This window comes from Paramormyrops kingsleyae, chromosome 3 (assembly GCF_048594095.1).
Source record: "Paramormyrops kingsleyae isolate MSU_618 chromosome 3, PKINGS_0.4, whole genome shotgun sequence".
NCBI lineage: Eukaryota > Metazoa > Chordata > Actinopteri > Osteoglossiformes > Mormyridae > Paramormyrops > Paramormyrops kingsleyae.
This window is the reverse complement of record NC_132799.1, coordinates 38,410,595-38,424,012: the sequence shown is the minus strand read 5'-3', so window position 1 is coordinate 38,424,012 and position 13,418 is coordinate 38,410,595. Positions and strand designations below refer to the sequence as shown.

Sequence of the window (13,418 nt, the reverse complement as noted above, 5' to 3'; positions counted from 1 at the left end):
CCTGCGTCCTTCATCTTGCTCCCTTTACAACATAAGCAGTACAGAACATGAACTATCACCACTTTCTGTGTGTAGTGGATAGAACTGGGGATAAGAAATATAGTTTTTATTAAAAATGTTATTATGTAGGAGCAAATGTGAATGCAGAAAACAACCTAGTGTTTCTTTGTCATTGCAGTTTTGAAACCACACACTCTAACACTTATGATCCCCTAATTCTGTGCACCAGCATACTGTATGTGTCTCATATGATCTTGTATAGCAATTGTGACAGACAGTTGTCATTGAATAGTACGTAACTGGGCACAGGGATCTGAAAATCGGCAGAGAGGTGTTAATGCTGCTACTGCAAACTGAATGCAGATCTGAGAACAGTGCTTGTGTTAACTGAGAGGGCAGTGTGGGTGTTATAAGGCAACCTATGCTGGAAGAGAAAGGTCAAGAATTTTTATTCAGGAATAATATTTATTGGTACCTGTGGAATAAGATGAGATTACACATTGTATGATTAGGATTTCACATTAACACATGAGACATTTTATACTAGCCTATGTAAATGGCAATGGCTGGATATCAAATAAAATTCACCTACCATATTGTGAGAAATATTTGTTTGGAATTTTTTCGAAACTGATAAAAATGGCTCCATATTAACACTATGTACTCGGAATCCACAATCCTCTTTTCAATACAAACCAACAAGTGAGGCATTTCTGTTTGATTCAGTACTCGTCAGATTCAACACATTTCATAAACTATTTGGGTGGGACTTCACACATGAAGCTTCAAACATCATTGATTATGTCATTCCATGATGAATTTTCTTGCCCACAAACCCATTGGCCCAATGAAAAAAAATGTCCGTTATGGCAGATGGCCAGTCCAGGCCTGTGTGTACATAAATGTAAGTCTGATTAAAAAAGGAATGAATATATACCTCACAGTGTTTGTGAGCAGGTGCCCTGCAATGGACTGATGCACTTGTCATCACAGGGCAAACACTCACACATGCATTTTAATGACTAGAAACCAGGTTCACTTATCTAGCTTCATCCTGCTCCACAACACCTACTCCCCTACACTACACTAATATAGACACTAAAAGAAAAATTAAAACAATGGCTATATGCTACTTAATAAGGTTACTCTGGCATAATACATGTAGAAATATTTAGACATTTATGTGTAGAAATGAATTACGAGTGGCAGTTGTAATATGTGGGGAAAACGGTTGCTGCATGTTCCAGGATGTTGTTTTGTAATGAAGGATACGTGACTGTTACACTATAAATACAAACCCAGAGTCAGAGAGAAAGACAATGAAATCACAGACACTTAAAGCACATAAACATATCACAAACCTGACATCAGGATGAAGTCTTTGCTGATCTTCAGCTTTTTCTGCATCTGGTAAGATTGACGTTTCTGTATTAATACAGTGCTGCTGCTATTGCTGTCAGTGGAATAGACAGGCCCTTACTGAAGGATGAATACCTTTAGCACAGGGGTCACCAACATGGTTTATTATGCATGAATTTTAGATAAGTTTAGAAGGGCGTTTCAAACTGGTAGCCCTTTGTATGGCTCAGTACCTGTGAAGTAGCTTTCAGTTTCAAAAAGGCTGGTGACCCCTGCTTTAGCAGCTTCTTTATTTTGACAGGGTGACTAAGTAGCTAGGTTGTGGGTTCGAGTCCTACCTACCCCAGGTCTCTTTGTATGTTCCCTTTGTGTTTTTGTGGGTTTTCTCCATAACATCCAATTTCCTCTCATAGTACAAAACATGCAATTAATTTATTTGGTGTCTGAATTATCTATATCAATTAAGCTGTCTAATGAAATTAAATTCTGAAACAACTTATTTCATCAAACTATAAATCTATACTGTTAACGTTACTTTCATAATGACCCTTTTATTTACTAATGGATTTCTGCAGTTAAAATTAAACTTGATTTGTAACTTTTTATTATTGTAATTGTATGTTGTAATTATTTTATTGTAATGATAACTATCTCAGCACAATTTAAATTTCATAGCTGTTGTTTATGCCTTAACATTTTCACACTTATACAAACGCATTTTAAATTATCTGATTTATACCTTAAATTACTTATACTTATATATATATAAAATTATTTTTAATTTATTTTTTTTGCATAAAGTTGCATTCTTGCATCCCCTCATGCCAAGAGGACATCAGAACAATGTAAGTAAACCACCTATTTTTCGAAATACTTTTTTTCTCGAATTCTTTGCCAATCATAAATGTTTTTTTGTACTGATAAACGAGTATCCTATGATGTTTCATTTGATTGATGTTTAAAGATTTTTCGTGAACTCTAAAGGCAAGGTGTGCTAATCTTTACAACCATGCTCTTTTTTAGACACTGAAAAGGGCTCCAGCCTTTATGAGGATTTGTGGAAGATGAACTTCAATATTGTTAAAGACACACTGCAGACTAAGTTTTTACAGAGGATGCAGGACGGAAGCCTTCCAGCAGAGCTCTACTTGACGTTCATTGTGCAGGATCTGTACTACCTGAGGAATGTCACAGACATGCTGCAAAAGATGAGCATGAAGGAGGGAATGCCACAGGACCTCAGACTATTCTTTGAGAATCGATTTAAGAGTTACCAGGCATACACAAATTCTTTATTTAACATGTATGCATTAGAGGTAAGACACTTCTGTGTTTGGTCATTGATCATCATTGGATGTTCATTGAATTGTATTAAGGAACTTACACTTTATTGATTCTTGATTATTTGTCATTAATTCTAACATCGCCCGATTTCCTCTGTGCAGAACCAGACAATCATCCATCCTCAGCCGGCAATCGTCTCCTATGTGAACACTTACCATGAGGTGATGCAGGGATACGAACCAATATACTTTGCAGTGGCTTTGCTACCATGTGCCAGGCTTTGGGCTTATCTGGGACAGAATCTAAGCATAACACAGAAGAACGCATACTATTCTTTCAAGAGAGACAATGACGGACATGACCCATCAAAGCACTTCAAGTCTCTTCTGGATGGACATCAGCGTAAAATCGATAAACACCTAGCTAATTCAATCTTTCGTAAACAAATGGAAAATGAGAAGAGTTTCTTCCAGTCCTCAATGCCATAGGTGCCTCACTGTGTTAGGGTAGGATATTGTTTAGACTCAAACCATGAAAACGAGACAATTTCTATTAGGGTTTGTATTTTGTATTAACAGTTTATATGTGATTTTGATCAAATGTATTTCAACAGTCTACTTCTAACAGATCATTTGTTTGGTTATATTTTTATGCATTCTGTCCAATAAAAATAAAAAAATAAAAAATGAAGTTTGTTTTTTATTATTATTTTACTTATTGAAAGTTATTTCCCCCCTTGCAATATACACTATATGGCCAAAGGTATGGGGAGCCCATTATTAACTATATGAATGAGCTAATTAAGCTACATCCAGTGCTCATACAGATTAATACAGGTACTTTGCTGATGTAGATTAAGCACGCATGCATGAAATCTGCAGCAATCATTAGCCATAGTTGTACATAAGTTGTACATAGCAGGTGGCTGTACATAAGAGGTGAATGACTTTCTACTTCACGGATGCCATCTTTCAAATAAGTTAATTCACCAAGTTTCTACCTTGACAGGTTGAGCCATCATGATCAATACCAAAAGAAGTGATCGTCAAGATCAAAACTTCTGCAAGCAAGTTTAGTTGCGTAGTGGTCGGCCACAGAAGCTCAAAGAAAGGGAACTTGTATCTCGGCTTCAATACCCAACTTGAATAGCAGCAAATCCCTGCAGCAATGTTCCAGTATCTAATGGAGTGCTTTCCCAGAACATTAGTATAGCTATTATAGTAACAAATGCTGAACCAACATATATATTTTTATATCAATACCCTTAGTTTTAGTATTTCTGGGTAGATTTTTAGTAGATTTTTGACAAGCTGGTATGCCCATACTTTTGGCCTTAAACTGTATATATCCTCAGAGACTGAAATTTCCAAGCTGAAACTTAGGGGTTCTCCTGGTCCTCCCTTGCCAGGAATGGCAACCTGTCAGAGCAGAAGACTGGGGGAGGTTTCTGGAGCATGTTCTGGTTCTTTAACCTAGCCTATAAAAGCTGTGAGACAGCCACAGCTCCCAGAGGAACAGTCTGTTAATCTGTGCAGCCTCAAACCATGCAAAAAGAGCCAGGTTTCCCAATAAATTAACATCATTTTAAAATGAGTGAATGGTGACCCCTTTAGCCTTGTTACATGCAGTGTTTTCACCTTACATTTAGATATTTAGTTGTTTGGACAACATAATGTTACGCATTTGTACAGCTACATTAGAGTTTCACAACAGGGTCCATCCTGGACCCCCTGGTTGCCGTCCAATACCACAACCTTTGTATCCATCCCTCAATGCTTTCATGTTTGCATTGGATCATTTTTTTCTTACTGACAGCATGATTTATAGATCAGTGCTTTTTTCCTTCTGATTCATAACAAGCAAAATATGTATAACAGTGCATGACTGCTCTTTGTGAGGTTACATTTAAAAGCAGATTTCTGACCTCCGCAAAGAGATTAAATCTGAGTATGATCCAAAATTAGAACCATGATAAGCATATTTGATCCCTTGCATCAACAGAGAGGGTCGGGAACTTTTTGCAGGGTTTCTGAGCTTGGATTTATTCGACCCATACTTCCACAGAACAAACAACAAGTGATCCTGGATTTTAATACATTGTATTTATACTGAAATAAAATCTACACTAATATACAAACCACCTTAGCTAATATAAACAGTCGTTTATATAAAATCTAAATATACACATCATCTTGAGAAAGGCTACAACACTACATGATGGACAGAGTGACAGGGATCAGAGCAGCCTAGGTGATACACAGCAGAATTAGTGTCTCTGGTGGTGACTATGACGTCTGGGCTACGGACCATGCACTGAAGTAAGCGGATTGTTAAAGCGAGTTCCAATCCTCAGAGAGACATAGGTACACCATCTTTTCCTCACCTCTGTCCAGCTGTCCTAATACATAACTCCACCTTCTCCACCCATTCCCTCCCCATCCATTGCTCTCCGTCCCCCATTCACTTCAGTGAGCCATTTGGACCACCACCGCCTTCCAGGCTTTGTCCTTGTCAAACTCATGCATAGTCCCATTAGGTGTGTTTTGCTGTGTTTCAGGGTTTGACGGAGAGAAAAAGAGAAGTCTGTTTGGGTTTTTGCCATGTGAAAAACTGAGCTACATACCATTTATATAGTGATGTACAGCCACGCCTGGGAGTAATTCCGGTTAAGGGCCTTGCTCAAGATCAACAGTGAAATCACTCTGCGAACCACAGGATTTGAATCAACATCCTTCCGATCACAGTTCTAACACAGAGCCACACACCCCTTCAGTGTTATCAATCCACTTCACCTGTTGCTTCCCCTTTATTGGTATTATAATCAATTTATCTTAAAAATCCCATACTTGCGCACAGAGTGACTGTTCCAATGCTGAGAAAAAAAAAGAAATTCTTTAAATAAAATATGTGAGTGCGCGTGTACCTGGAGGTGCTGCGAGGGCTGTTGCGGGCGCTCATCCCACTCGGGCATCCCCAGGCGGAACTGCGTCTTGTAAAATGCGCAGTGCAGCACGGTGGCCAGGGTCAACACAGCCTGCACCAGCAGCAGCACCATCAGGATGAGCAGCAGGACGTCGTAAGACTGCTGCGGGGGGGGGGGCACACACACACACACACACACACACACACACACACACATACAACTGCTAAATGAGATATTGCACTGGCTTAAGAACAAATATGTTGTAATTGTTGCTATAGAAATTATAACTGTTATATTCCGTTGGCTTGGTTTTATTTAACGCAATAGCAATTTTTTGCATTGCGATGTCGCCATGCTTTTATTATCTGTGAGTTACAGAGCGACAGGAGCTTGCCGTAGCATAGCATTGCTAACCTTCGCGATGGGCACCTCATGTAGAAAGATCTCGACGAACCTCAGCAAGCTGCAGGACAGGAAGCCAGAGGCAGAGAAGAGCAGGGGGGACGTAACGCTGCTGATAACCATCAGAACCTCCACCTGCAGAAGAGGGGCAGAGAGGCACTTAGTGCCGCCCTGCTTCGATTACAGTGCATTCTTAATCTGAGGGAAAACTGGACCAAGGGAGAAAAAGGAGACTCATTAAAAATGAACAGTGAGATGCTAAAAATGTGGATATGGTAGAGTGTTCTCCTCACTTGCAGGAACACAACACTTTCAAATTTGCTTAGTAACGGGGGCGAGGATCTACTCTATACTCAATAACCCAGATCTGGACAATTATTTTCTGTGCAGAGCCACATCTGAGCTTCACCATGTCAGCAGCGGCCATCTTGTAATGACTATTTTCATGTTCCATGAAATCTACAACAGAAGACTTGTTCTTTTTTTGGAGCAGCTCACTTTTGTATTCTGGTATGAATGTAGAAGTAGTTGTGATTACTCATGGTAATTAAACATAAAATGTCATGCAATTTTTTTTCATTTCAATGATCATGGGGCTGGCTTTTGCCCAGGTCACCTAAAAGCAATACTTTATATGCTATATATATTTTAATGTTATTATAATTATAATATCTAACCACATTTATCAATTTCTAATACCCCAGAAAAGAGCAATAGGCAAGGAATTTACATTTTCAACTAATTGATAGCCAGCCCAGAGACATGTTCTCCCTCCCAAATGATTAACTGAAGGATTAAAGTTTCCCAGGTTGCTTGGTTCCCGTGAGAATTCAGAGCTACTCATTGGCTACCACGCTCTGTGATGACTCATCGGTGCCTGCTGTAGCTGTGTGAGACTGGTTGACTCACCAGACACTTGTTTGGATATTCTGCCACCACGTGGCTGGCGATGGCGCTGGGGAAACACTTGCAGGCACGCAGAGACACAGGAAAAGCTATAATTAATCTCAATAACTGAAATAAGACAAAAATACCAACCACCCTCCCCCCCATCATGAAACTCACGGCCACCAGGATCCAGAAAAATGTGACGGATAGGTAGGGCCCAGGGACGAGGGCATCCATGTTGAGAGCAATGATTCCTCCGAACACAGCGGAGATGCCTACTATCACCTCAATTACCTGAGTGGAAGCGTGTGGTGAAACAGAAATTATTTTCTTACTATGCATTTTCTTACCAGCAACTATTCTGATAGTATAGATCTGTTGATACCATATTTTGTACAGTATAGATGCAACACAAACAGACAGAAGCCGGAGAGCCAGATGTGATAGGAGAACAGTTTCACACTGCTAGCAGACTCACAGAGTAGGCCTTGAGCAGGCGGGTAGGCAAGGTCCGCGGTGTTAGCACCACCGGTCTGTCATAGGTCATCAGCTGGAGTGGAAAGGATGCCAATGTGGTGTGTTAGAATTGAGGGTGAAAAAAATCCTGGTTGAACTGCAGGTGTCATAGTGATTAAAGACACACAACACACCTTTTTTTGGCTGCAGCGAGCCTCTGCAGAGCGGGCAGATAGAATAACAGTGCTGGCCATCAGGACCTCCAGGAGAATGAGCAGGATGAGGTTGAAGTTGATCTAGGTCATGGGGGGTAGGTGGATGTCAGGGGTTTAAGAGGGTTTATACACCATAGCCTTTTCAATAATTCAAGTACCTCTTCGTATTCTGGAGAAATATGTTCTGAGCAAGTCTGATGTGCTTTTCAGATGGAACTAGTTACACAACTGGCATTGTACTGGTAAGAACTCAGCTGGTAAATAATTCATAGAATGCGTGAATTTATTCATCTGTGTTGTAAACTACAGATAAAATCAGAGCAAGTGAGATTTGCAAAGCAACACAAAGTATGAAAGTGATTCGCAGGTCTGCATTTCATTCGCACAGCCTTAATATGATCATAGATCAGTGATAAGTTTGTGCACTGCAATATTAACATACACACACAAAAAAGTCCAGAAACAGACTCACGTTGATGGCAGAGGGGTTCAGCACTAATTTACAGCCAAACCAAACCAAGCAGGTGGTTGTGACAGCAAATGTGGACACAAATAGGACCTGGAAATCTGACACCTACAATCAAGGGCACAGTATTTAACCACAGGTAACTATAGTAATTAAGTACTTATTAGAATCAAAGATTGTGTCTCTAAAAACACATTGATCCACAATATTCTATATTCCGAATGCCAAACTCTACGATCTGATGAATTTCTACATGGTTTTGACAGCATTAAATCTGTTACAGTTTAAGTAGCAGAACTGAAAATATTTTGAAAGCAGTGCTGGGCAGTAACTCATAGTTCCTAGTTTTCTATGTCAAACTGTCTTTCTGTGTAAAGCCTTCTTTGGGACAGCTGGGGAGGCTCACACGGCACTCACAGCGATGTGTCTCTTCTTGGCGATGGTGAAGCTGGCCACCGCTGCAGGGATACCCTGAGTGAGAGAGACAGAGCAGAATGCTCCATGCGCAACCACCGTGCTAAACTAGCTAAGGCTAAAATATACAGAAAAACCCAGTCATCCATTTTCCATTCCACTTATACAATACAGGTTAATGGTGTACATGGAAAACATTGTTTAAACAGGAACATTCAGCTGAAATAAAGTTTCTAATATCTGAGCTACCAGTCAGCGGCGCAAGATGAACAGCCAGTGTAAATATGTGTGTGTTTGTCTCAAAGGAAAGCAAGATGGGATTTGTGAAAAGATGCATTCCAATGTACCTGTACTTGTGTGAAATGGAAATAAAGCAGCTTTGGAGTTGCCAAAGTACCCACACATGTGAAAGGTGTGTGCGAGTGAATGGCGTGTGAGTGAATGATGTGTGAGTGAATGGCGTGTGAGTGAATAGTGTGTGAGTGTGCCCTGTGATGGGTTGGCTCCCCATCCTATAGATTGTTCCCTACCTTTTGCCTGTAGTGTGCAGAAAACAGATGCAAAAACTAATGAATTCATTTGTCCTGTATGTTTTTAAATACCTTTGTAACAATATACCAGCCATGGACATCACTTGATTCCTCTTAATATGGTAATACCCAACATGAATATTTTTGAATGTCTTAGCTACGGTACATTTCATTAAGCCAAACAGTTTTTATATTGCAATGAAGGCCGGTTTTCTGCTGCTTCCTTGAGTACTTCTTGCTAAAGGAAACTGTAAAGGAAGGTGGTCAACCGCCTTTGCCTCAAAGGGATTGTACACATGTTGATTATATGTGGTGGGAGCCGGGATCCCGCTAAGTTGTTATTTTCAGCTGTCTCTTGGCAGATTCAAAGTCACTAGAGCAAGTTGGCCAATAGGCTTCTACTGTGATGCTTTTGGCACAGGTATACTCACAGAGCCTGCCGCACATCGCAGATAGTCCATGGCAGCAGGGAAGATATTGCCCAGGTAGAGAGAGAAGCCTGCCGTTATCAAGAGGCTGCCCTGAAAGACATAAAAATACAGTCAACCAATCAGATCATTCATCATTTATGCTCTATCAAGGCTGGTTATTCAAAAAAAGATTTAAAACAAACAATGATAGATTAGCAGATTAACTCTCAGCAATGCACTCGACTTGACCTTGTCCAGGCCTTGTAGTTAAATCGCCTCACCCCTATGAGGACGCTGTAGAGCCGGGCCCCGTAGGTAACCCCCCTCACCCCGATGAGGACGCAGTAGAGCAGGGCCACGTAGGTAGCCCCCCTCACCCCAATGAGGACGTTGTAGAGCTGGGATCTATAGGTTACCCCCCCTTACCCCGATGAGGACGCTGTACAGCCAGGCCCTGTAGCTAAGGCAGGGGTGCAGGGGCTGGGCTTGTGGAAGCTGCAGATCGCTGGCATGAACATCCACTGTGTAGCTGTCCCTGTCGGGCCGTTCCCTCTCCGCACGCCGTCCTGCCAGTCCACTGGGCCGCTCCTGTGGACCTGCACGCTCGTAGCTGAACTCCTCCCGGGCCAGCAGCTCCTCCCGCGGAGCCGTGGGGGGGCTCCTGGTGCTCTGGTCCACTCTCAACTACCGGGAAGAGGGACAGGGTCAGGAAATGGGGAGATGGGAGGGCTGCTTGTGATTCCCTCTGCCCAAGTCACCCAAGAACCAGCCCACTTCCGCCACACTGCCTGCTGGCTTGTTGTGAATCAGGGAGGGGTGACAAGGTTTCGATGGCACTGAGGACATTACATTGCTTTCCGGATCGTGATTATTTACAAACTTCGTAGCTATGGAAGCTTGATTATGTAGCACTCCTGGAAAGGCATGATAAGCAAATAATATAGGATGATTAATGAGCAAATGAGAACTTCCAGAAAACACATTCTTAGCCAGCTTGTGGCATGCTGCATTTAGAAGAAACTTCACTGCAGAAATGAAAGAATTCACCGTGTTCTTCTGAAGCAGGTAAACAAAGAAACAAACAGCACTATACGACTTGTGGAGGTGGCAGCCAATGATGATCTTTGGCCCTGTGAACAAACATAATCTCACAGTCAACTTACAGATATATCAGGAAGCTTTTGGAGTAGTAAGATGTCTGAAGGCATTTTAAGTGTAAAACACTAGTAATGAAACAAACAATATAGAGTCTGTACTTATTTTTTGGACTAAATGTAAAAGACCAGGCTATTATCTTAACTATCAGATGAGGAAACGTGTTTATGGGATTTTAATTTGTCTGACTATTCAAGTTTACTGTTAAAAGCTAAATGCTCAATTTCACTCATGCTTAAACGAACAACTGAAAAGCAAACAAGTATGATACTAATAAAGAGTTTATTTCAGACACATTTCTACCAGTAGGCTAGTTAACTGACACATCAATGATTTTCATGCTCCCAAACCAGACCAGGAGAACCTGTGCAATTCTGGCCTTGTCACAACAGCCTTTTACAAACGAGTGATGAAGTTCTACAAACTATGTATAGTTTCCTTATTCTGTTTAACAGAAATCACAGAAAAAAAATGTTTACATATCACACAAGCCTGCAGAAATTGGCTAGAGGATAAAACTAAAATAACAGACATTAAACATTAAGCAAAGCCCAGTTTTCACACCATAGCTTGCCTGCTAGTATGGTCACCCAATCATTCCCAGCTGATTACTGATAAACAAAATACAGTCCGAGGTAGGCATGGCAACCATGTGAAAAGCAAGCATATTTGAGGCAATAAAGAACGTTAATTTAGAGATCTTTCAGGATGGGAGGTGTGAAAGCTGCCGCTAAAGGTAACTTTCAAAACACCCCACCCCTACCCAAAATGTTTTATTGCTCGATCCTGATGGTATTTCCCCATCACCTTGCCATACCTCTCACCCCCCCGCCTCCCTGCCGCACTGTGGCGGCCTTGACCAGCTCTCACCTGTGTTTCCATGGGCAGCACCCTGTCCACTACAAGTTTTCTCTGATAGCAAGGGTTCGAGATTACGAAGAGGCAGCTTGTTTTTCTTTCCAGAAATTCTTCCCCTCTCTCTCTCTTTCTCCCACTTTTTTTGTTTTGGGGTGGGGGGGTGGAGCTGATCTTTTCAAAGAGGGTAGAAAAAAATCTTCAAGAGCAGCGCCAGGCCGCCATGGCTCCTGAATGACAATGAAGCCCTTGGAAACGAGGCTTACGCTGGGGACTGGAACTGACAAAAAGGCCCCCACCCCTCCCCGAAAGCCTTTCGCTTCACAGCTCCAGAACTGACCAAAATTACTGTCTCTTTGGGAAAAAAAACCCACACCGCACCCCTAAAATGCCCACAACAAGAGTGGATGGTAAAAAACGGTAGAGCGGGCTTTGAGGAATGGGACCGTTTTGTCTGGCCTGTCGTAGGGCTCAGGCCTGTAAAACTCTCTGTGTAAATAGTACAACCGGGGCAACTGCTACAACTTTTCCCTCCCTGTTTTCAGTTGTTTTTTCTCATGTAGTGGGACTAATGAATATTAATTGCCAGAAATTTATCTTGCCATTTCTGTATTGTTTTTAAAGTATTTTTACTTTTTAAATGAAACAGAGATAAACAAAATAGCTAAATGCCCCAAAATCTCTTGCAGCGCATAACAGGAACTGATAGGACTAGATTTAGTGCCTCCATTTTGTAAGATTTATGATGCCACCTATAGGGAGGACCCTCAGAAGTGGCTGTAGGCAGTGTTAGTATGAAAAAATTAAGCCTATGTTGGAGTACAATGTTCAGCCCCATTCAAAAATCATTTCGGGGCAGCCGTATCCTTGGATACTTCTTCAAACACAATTCCATTTGCCTAGTTGTACAGCACAAACATACACTCAATTTACAGAATATTGGCACACAGCTCCGATACTAAATAACTGCGCCATCAAAACCCTCGGGAAGAATGCAAAGCAGCATTTCTAACATAAATTTAACAACTAAATTAGTAAATAAGTTCACCAAGGATACAAAGCAATATGGAGTTTCCCTTTAAGACTGATTTATGACAAGTAGTCCACAACCACATGCTTCTGCTTGTAGGAATGCGCAACTAGCAGACAGCACGTTTGAATAAACCTAAAATAACAGATGGCGACATTAGCTTTTATGGCAATGATACACTAACAGAGAGAGTTGACCTGGTACACTTGATGAAGATACATCTCAATGATGTAAACACGGCTGAGAGATGGTCCTGCCAATCCCCATTGACGCTGGCGACACAGTGCCTTGGCCTCTTAAGGCTCTTCAGCACAAACAGCCCTGAGAACAATGACAGGCCTGTTTCCACTGCATGGTTGTATAACGCCTCCCCTCATCTTCTTCCTGGCTCTGGCCTTCTCTCTCTCTCCCTCTCTGTGATTCTCTTTACTCGGCTCTTTGTCTATTGACTTAACTTCCTAAAAAAAATCAGCTTTCTAACGAAAACCCAGAAATCCCAGAGTGTGAACATTTTTTTTGGAAATATGCTCTTATTATTGACAATGTTCTTTTCAAAATTTAACCAAGATAGGCTCTATAATGGACTGGCATCACATCCAGGGTGCCCCCTGCCTTGTGTTTGCTGGCATAGACCCCAGCTGCCCACAATCCTGCACTGGATTAGCAGTTGGAAGATGAATGGATTTACTAAGACACTGCAAAACATATACTCAGGGGCGTAGCTAGAAATTCTGGACTGCCTGACAAAATGTCACCTTGGGCCCCCTGCTTGAGTTGGCACTTTCAATCTAAAGAAATATGGGTCCCACACATAAATGCCAAGCAGGCTGGGGAGGGGCTCCCCTTGGTAGATTTTGCTAAAGGGTCCCTGATCTGGGGCCCTGGGCCCCCTTGAATCGGTCAGGGTATCCAAGCTCCCCTAACACCCCTGCATAAACTAACAACATCGCAACAGAAAATTAATACTTTGCATACAATGATCGCAATGTAAACAGAGGGACTGAAAGCCCATTTCTCCAATCCAGCCCCTG

General features: G+C 41.6%; 2 protein-coding genes across 3 annotated transcripts; one reads left to right on the top strand and one right to left on the bottom strand.

The window, feature by feature from the left end:
- Nucleotides 1-1,274: 1,274 nt before the first annotated feature.
- On the top strand, nt 1,275-3,333 carry LOC111838798 (uncharacterized). The gene is made up of 4 exons (XM_023802130.2): nt 1,275-1,410; nt 2,161-2,204; nt 2,383-2,675; nt 2,805-3,333. Exons 1-4 carry the CDS (start codon nt 1,373-1,375, stop codon nt 3,129-3,131), a joined length of 702 nt encoding a protein of 233 aa, XP_023657898.2. The 5' UTR covers nt 1,275-1,372; the 3' UTR covers nt 3,132-3,333.
- Nucleotides 3,334-4,658: 1,325 nt separating this feature from the next.
- mlc1 (modulator of VRAC current 1) lies at nt 4,659-11,609 on the bottom strand. Of its 2 annotated transcripts, none has more exons than XM_023802129.2 (12): nt 11,373-11,609; nt 9,774-10,031; nt 9,369-9,458; nt 8,411-8,464; nt 8,000-8,101; nt 7,507-7,608; nt 7,335-7,406; nt 7,034-7,150; nt 6,878-6,934; nt 5,981-6,103; nt 5,567-5,725; nt 4,659-5,189 (listed from the first exon to the last, which is right to left on the bottom strand). In XM_023802129.2, the coding sequence occupies exons 1-12, from the start codon at nt 11,382-11,384 to the stop codon at nt 5,109-5,111; spliced, it is 1,227 nt and encodes a 408-aa protein (XP_023657897.1). In that variant the 5' UTR covers nt 11,385-11,609; the 3' UTR covers nt 4,659-5,108. The 2 variants fall into 2 exon arrangements, with proteins under 2 accessions (XP_023657897.1, XP_023657895.1); XM_023802127.2 differs by having other exon boundaries at nt 5,567-5,728; nt 11,373-11,601.
- Nucleotides 11,610-13,418: the final 1,809 nt, after the last annotated feature.

What these genes read in the sequence shown, in the direction of transcription:
- LOC111838798 (XM_023802130.2), top strand. Translation starts at nt 1,373, where the DNA reads ATGAAGTCTTTGCTGATCTTCAGCTTTTTCTGCATCTG. An exon ending in TTCAGCTTTTTCTGCATCTG is followed by an intron (nt 1,411 to 2,160) that starts GTAAGATTGACG and finishes TTTTGCATAAAG; the next exon opens with TTGCATTCTTGCATCCCCTC. An exon ending in TTAACATGTATGCATTAGAG is followed by an intron (nt 2,676 to 2,804) that starts GTAAGACACTTC and finishes TCCTCTGTGCAG; the next exon opens with AACCAGACAATCATCCATCC.
- mlc1 (XM_023802127.2), bottom strand. An exon ending in CTCGCTGCAGCCAAAAAAAG is followed by an intron (nt 7,407 to 7,506) that starts GTGTGTTGTGTG and finishes TTTCCACTCCAG; the next exon opens with CTGATGACCTATGACAGACC. An exon ending in AGCCCTCGCAGCACCTCCAG is followed by an intron (nt 5,190 to 5,566) that starts GTACACGCGCAC and finishes CCTGAAACACAG; the next exon opens with CAAAACACACCTAATGGGAC.